Source organism: Alnus glutinosa, chromosome 4 (assembly GCF_958979055.1).
Source record: "Alnus glutinosa chromosome 4, dhAlnGlut1.1, whole genome shotgun sequence".
Taxonomy (NCBI): Eukaryota; Viridiplantae; Streptophyta; class Magnoliopsida; order Fagales; family Betulaceae; genus Alnus; species Alnus glutinosa.
The window spans coordinates 8,601,055-8,608,179 of record NC_084889.1 but is presented as its reverse complement, the minus strand read 5'-3'; the positions used below and the strand labels follow the sequence as shown (position 1 = coordinate 8,608,179).

Genomic DNA, 7,125 nt, shown 5'->3' with positions numbered 1-7,125 from the left:
AGTGAATCAAATCTCTCTCCCTTTTTCTGTGGACAAGAGTATGAAAGAGAGATTAGAGGGCCTACCTGTGGCCTGTGGGGGCGCTTTGCGGGAATAGGAGCTATCCTGCTCAGGCAAGAAAGTTAAACTTTCACAATTCTCCAATTATTATTACTCGTCCGTCCCCTTTAGATAGAGAATAACAGGAGATTCGGATCTCTAATCACCGCATTTGATTCTCAGCAGAAAAACATTCTTTGAGGCACATCAAATTGGAAATACAACAATGCCTTTTTTTGGGCAAGTAATTTCTTTTCAAGGGTGAGTAAAATTCAACAATCCTGCAAGAAGAGATTCTAACCTATTACAAACTTACATTCCCCTATGGAATCTATGAGAAAGCATCCATTACAGAGAAAAAATTACAGCTTGTGACAAAATACAAGCTTTCAAAACCTATGAGAATCTGGCTCAATTTACAAGTCACACTTCTTTAGCCATTTCATTGGCCTCAACAATACTTTCCCCACCAGATAATCTTCTTCAGATGGGTCAACGTACCACATTATCTTCATCAAATGGCTTTGGACCCTCATGAGAGGCTATTGGAAAAGGTTGCTTTCCAGAAATACTGTGATTATGCAGGCAATTGGGCAGCTCGCAATATCATCAATAAGGAGCAACAAATACCCTCACAATTAATGCTCATCTTGCCTCTCCAGGTCTTGCATTTCAACTGGTTCAGGGAAAATTTCACCGGATGACCTTTTATTTGAAGATGAGAATTCTTGTCCACCACTTCCATGAGAGTTTACTCTCCCCGACTGTTTTAAGCCACTGACACCAGTATGGCCTGGAATGGTGGCACCTTCTGATGAGCTTTGCCGCCAGCTACCAAAATATGCAGCACTCCAAGATCTCCTAGATGACGTTGTTCGCAACTTTCCAGAGCTGGAACTCTCCTCCCTAACTACCTTTAAAGGGTTTTCCAAAGCTTTGAGGATATATTTCATCGGGGGACGTCTGGGGGGCTTCGGGTTAAGGCAGGACCTGGCCACGATTGCCATGGCCCATACCTCTTCCAATAGATCCTCATCTACTATTAGAGATGGGTCAACAATTTTAGTTACCAGTTCCTTGTCGTATATGCTGATGTGAGGCAGCGTTTGTTCCAACCAGTCTCTTGTAGTATCATCATCTGATTTGCTGACGCCAAGCTTGCCCGTTACAAGCTCAAGCAAGACCTTACCAAAACAGTATACATCGTAAGCGCAAGTTGCTGATGATAAGGCTGTCCATTACCAAAGAAAGGAAACAAAACACTAGTAAGTTTCTTCTCCAAAGATGAAAGGGAAAAGAATCTCTGAAATGCCAAATACATAAAAAATTCTGCATAGCCCACTCTCCTCTACCAAGCTGAATCACTTTCTTTGAATTAACAGACTTGCTTCAGCAAAGTATGAACCAACCTAAAATTTCAAGTTGTAAGGGAAGTAATACGCATTATCTGTGAAGATAGTAGCATATTCATCCATGTCTAAACTTCAGCTTATCAATCCTACACAAGATTATCCACTTATTCTCCTGGAGGTGTAGAATATTTGGGGATTGAACTATTACACACAGGATTACAGTCCATTCCCACACAGAGGACTAGAAGGTCAAGGATGATCAAATGAAGAGGATGCATATTTAAATTATGTCTGAGAGCCTGTTTGTAATTGCGTTAGGGAGCTTAACAAGTAATTTTAGTACTTCAAAAGTTGTGCCTAGCAAAAATGGGCCTGTTTGATAAAAAACTTACAAATCACTTTTTGTTTTTTTTGCTCTAAAAAGCCAAAAACTGCATTTTGAATGAATCTTGTAAATTAAGCTTTTTCTAAAAAGCTCTTTTAGGATTTTTTTTTTATAGACAAAAACTCAATTTCCCAACGCAATCCCATACAGGCTCTTAATATGTTGACAAATAGCTAAATAAAATAAAGAATATCCAAACAAAGTAAGTGAATATACGCACCAGAAGGGCCATGTTCAGAGATTCTGCACAAGAACAAGAGGAAAATAATGTCACACTAATGAACAAAACGCAATAAAAATATCTAACCGTGGAAACAAAATAAAGTAATAAAAATGAAGAGGCACGGCAAAAGACAGTTAATTTGATTCCATATTAATTCTTAGGTAAAGTGGATTAAACATTCCTTTTAAGTAATCGATTTCATGGGGACAAATGATGAAAACCATACATACATCTAGTATTACATTGATAGGGAGTTACAATTCATGCAGCTGACAAACTCCCTATAACGAAGTGAGAAGATGAACAGGCTCAGTCACACATCTAATGAGCTTTTCTATACTGGTAGTGTCAATCTGCAAATTTGATCCATTTCATGGCCCTGATATGTTATCAAATATTTCTATTATATTACGATCTGTTTTCTTCTTGAATTTTTTAAGACAATTTTTTTGATTAACCAAGTCTCAAGACATGCCAACTTGTGCTGTCAATGATGCTCTCCAAGAGCACATATGTACTAGGTTAAAGCTCAACAAATGTTGAAGCAAAAAAAGTTTTTTTTTTTTTTTTTTGGGGGGGGGGGGGGGGTGGGTTTGTTTGTCTGCACCATATGGAATGCACAACTTGAAAATCCAAATTGTATAATTGAGAAAGTACTTACTGTGGCTTACGCAAGAACCTTGTGAACGCATTTTGGTGAGAATCCCCATCTTGGGCATGAACCTCGCTCAAGCTTCCAAGTCGCACTTCAAACTTATCATCAAGAAGTATACTGCTCGCTTGAACATCTCTTCAAACACCAAAAATATGATTGCATTTAATATTTGCACCACTGGGCATAATACTTCTAAATATAGCTAGTAAAAGATTACACACTCTATGTACAAAAGAATTGATATTTAACTAAAAATGGAATTAACCAAAATGAAAGCATGTGAAAAGTCTTAGTATATAATATTGCTAATTGAAATTGACTGAAATGAAAGCATGTGAAAATGATCACTATATAATCTTGTTAGCAAACTCATGGAGTAGAGACATCTCTTTTCACCAGCATAGATTGCTGATTCTCCATTAAAAGGAACTGAAGGTCCTAGTTGAAACCATGTTCTATGACTACATGTGGAAAAACAGCAGTTACATACCATAAGTCTCATGAGGGGTCATCCCTGTGGTAGGAAACACATCCCAGTTTCTTACCACCAAAAAATAAAAAATAAAAAAAATCAGAAAACAGTAATTAATGATCCAAATCTTCGAATTTTGTAGATCATTTAGACGAGTATGTCCCTACTAAATTTGCAGAAAATAGCACAAAATTTACAAAACTTTCCCCGTACGATGATTTTTGGCATAATAATCTCTCAAAGAAGAAGATATTTACTGTCAGGTTCTTGATTTCAGCATTCGTGCAACACTCTTGGGTTTTTCATGAAAAAAAGAAAAAAAAAAGGGTTCTCTCAGTTTAAATACTCCCCAGGACCTTATATCAGTCAGAGACTAAGTTGCAACCGCACGGTATGTCTTAGATGCTTAGGGTGAAAATTCCACATAAAATATATCTAGGACAATCAAGACATCCACATCCAATGCTTGGAGTATGATTCTCATTATAGGCAATCACAAAGCTTTTAGGTCCTGAAAAAGTATTCAGCGACAGAGTTCAGCAAGTAAAAAATTCCAAAAATACAGAATTAAGTTTTCTTTGCCTTCTTTCATCATTTAAACAAATCAACTCTAAGCTCCCAACAGGCAGAAATCATCACACGAGCATTCTAAATCACCACATATAATGCTATCAAAAGTGGGAATTTCTCAAGAAATCAGCAACTTAACTTATATGAATGAATACTTAAAAAAGAAAAAAGAAAAAAAAACCTTATATGAATGAAGAGAAAACATCGTAGCCATAAGCACGTTCAATAATACCTGTGGACAAGGGGAGGGGTGCAGTCATGATGTAGGTAAGCTAGGGCTTCGGCAGCTCCGGTCGCAATTTTCAGCCTTGTAATCCAATCCAGAGACCGAAAACTGCCTTCCTGGGACTTGGAAACTCTGTGCAAAGAATTAGCCAAGTCTCCATTTGGTAAATCTTTGTAAACCAAAAACTTCTCGCTCTCATGCTCCAAGCAGTGCCCCAATAGTGGAACCAACCTGGTATGTGAAACTTTGCTAAAAAATTCCAACTCCATCATGTATGATTCTTTCTTGAAGGAAAGCAAATCTATCTTTTTTATTACTACAGGGACCCCACCCTCCAAAAATCCCCGGAAAATGTCTCCAGAGTGGCCATGTTTTATAAGATTTGCTTCACTAAAATCACCAGTGAAGTGGAGCATCTGTTCATAGGCATATATTTCTCCCAGACCTGTCATACAAACAGGATCCTTGGGTAACGAAGGACTGCCTCCTTCTGGCACAGGCCCCACATTTGCAGTCCCTCTTTGATCTGCAATGCCCTTGTCACAAATTCTCAGGAGCAGTACAATGACAAATACTAAAAGCACAATGAAACCAATCCCACCAAATAGACCGACCATTATGTATATCAATCTTCTGTTGGTCTTTGAATGCAATGATGGAGTGGGTTCTGGGGCTCCAAAATTATCAAAAGTCAAGCCCTTATCGGCATAAAACTTTCCACAATCCTCCAAACTCCTCTGCTCCGGCACCATCTGTAGACAATTTCTTTCAACAGTAACATTGCTTTGATTGGCATCAAGTATCTTGCCTTGGAAATAGTTACCGGAGAAATCAAGTGAACTAAACTTCCCAAGAGACGACAAATTCAGAGCTCCATATAACCGATTGTTTGAGAGATTGAACACAACAACAACAGTGGCATTACCATTTGAACTAAGATTCATAAACAAACCATCTGGAAATGGACCCTCCAGAACATTCTGTCCGACATCCATCCCCCGCAAACTCCTCAACCCTCTCAACTCCACAGGCAATGACCCTGATAGAGAATTCTTGCTGAGATCGAGGTCTAACAATCGAGAAAGGCCACCCAATTGACCAGGTATTGAAGAAGTGAAACTATTATCAGAAAGATTCAAGTATTGAAGTCTAGAAAGGTTACCCAGACCAGCTGGAATCGGCCCAGATAAAAAATTAGAAGAAAGGTCAAGCCTGGTAAGATTACCAAGAGACTCAAAATCAGAAGAAATTGACCCAGTAAGTGTGTTCCGCGAAAGATCAAGAACTGACAGTTCCGATAACCGTCCCAATGCAGGAGATATAATACCAGTAAGTCTATTACTAGACAGATACAAACTATTAAGTGCACGCAAATTACCGAGCGACGAAGGAATCGGACCGATCACCGAGCAAGACCGGAGATCGAGCACTTGGAGTGCATTAAGGCTTGCGCCGAACAAGTCGGGAATAGTCCCGGGAAGCGAAAACCCAGAAGCGTTGAAAGATTTCAAGTGGATCAAATTGGCCAGCGAATCCACAGAGAACTGTGGGTTTTGCCGCCCAACCCGGGTTCGTCTCAGCCCGGACAAATTGATCTCAATGACCTGCCCGTTCTGGCACTGGACCCCGGTCCAGTTCGTGCACGGGTCGGACTTTATCGGCCAGTCCTTGCCTCTGAGCCCCAGCGACGACCGGAGATCGAGTAACGCTGACCGTTCGATGCTCGAGCTCAGCCGCTCTTGTTGCTGAGCTACGCCACACTGAATCAACACGAACATGAATATCGCTACCTTAAGCAGACCTCGCTGAGCTTGTCCCATGACTGTTTGCGATAATGTGAAGTTAATGCTCGTCATGTTGCATGTAGTTTCATCTTGGACTCTCTTGTGAACAATAATAGATAAACGTTTATTCATTGCGCTCTGCGAAATTCTCTTGCCTCTTATCACGAGCTTTGATTTTGCATTCTATGCTGTTCCTCTGTCCAAACCACCCAACAGATTTCTTAACTATCCCACGTAAATTTAATACTCTATCTGTCTCTCTCTCTCTAGACCGTAATGGCACACAGGCTTTGAAGACTAAAAAACATTAATGAGAAACGCACAGTGCCCCAACCGCCAGGGCTCTGGCACTGCAACGGACCTTTCAGACTCACCGGAGCTATCAATGACTCTGGGGGTTGGAGCTGCTCAAGTTGTGCAGTTCATGGCTACCACTTGGCAAGGCTTTCTGGGTTTATGATGGTTGTTTGGGTCCCGGCCAAGACATTGGTGGTTGGTCAGTGGTCAGGGCAAGCTCGCTCTTCAAAGATAAAGCCTGAACTTGAGGGCAGCATGTGACTGTGACAGAAGTGTCGTTAATATTAGAAGATTCAAAGAGGTTTCTCTCTTGGCTTTGATTTTTCCTTTCCTTTGATTGAAAGTATAATAGTGTTTTACCGGGGCTTAATGAATTATCATATGAGAGGTGAATGATTGGCTTGACTTTGCTTGGGTTTTAGTCGTTGGCATCAAAATTATGGTTAAGACTTGCTTTTCATCTTAAAAAATAAAAGGGTGCATAATTGGGGTTCAATCTATCATGATAACATTACTCTAACTTTTATATTTGTATTCGAATCACATCTAATTGTTGTTGTTTTTTTTTTTAATATATTAAATGCCAATTACTTCTTCCAAACCTATTCCATAATATTCCTCTCCTCCTTTCCTTTCTTTTTTTTTTTTTTCAAATAAATAAATAAATAAAATGAAGTGATTATTGATTCCCACACATGATAGCGATACTAGAATGAATGTGTTTATGTTTTTGAGTGGTGAGGTATGAAACTAGAACATCACCTTTTTGTGAATCTTTGTGTGCCACACAACTACTAGAACATTTAATTTAGATAATCCCCCTTTAAAATGATCCTTGTCAATGGGCAAAAAAGGAGGTATAGAAAAGTTGCATCAACCAAAGATGCCAAAATGATCCCACATGGAAACTTTATCTTTCAAATTTATAAACCTTTTATTTTTCATTTCTATCCCAAAAAGTTCAAATATTAACGAACAATTTTTCTTTTAAAAAAAAATTCAAGATTATTTTCACTTTTATATCACATCAAAACATTTTTTTAACCGAAACACAAAAAATCCCTCTCAAAACTGTTTATCAGACGTCACCACTATTGCGTAGAATAATTTGTAAGGAGAATT

General features: G+C 39.0%; 1 protein-coding gene across 1 annotated transcript; it reads right to left on the bottom strand.

Moving 5' to 3' along the window:
* Nucleotides 1-258: 258 nt before the first annotated feature.
* Nucleotides 259-6,355, bottom strand: LOC133865469 (probable LRR receptor-like serine/threonine-protein kinase At2g16250). The gene is made up of 4 exons (XM_062301881.1): nt 3,929-6,355; nt 2,661-2,789; nt 1,997-2,019; nt 259-1,270 (listed from the first exon to the last, which is right to left on the bottom strand). Exons 1-4 carry the CDS (start codon nt 5,836-5,838, stop codon nt 678-680), a joined length of 2,655 nt encoding a protein of 884 aa, XP_062157865.1. The 5' UTR covers nt 5,839-6,355; the 3' UTR covers nt 259-677.
* Nucleotides 6,356-7,125: the final 770 nt, after the last annotated feature.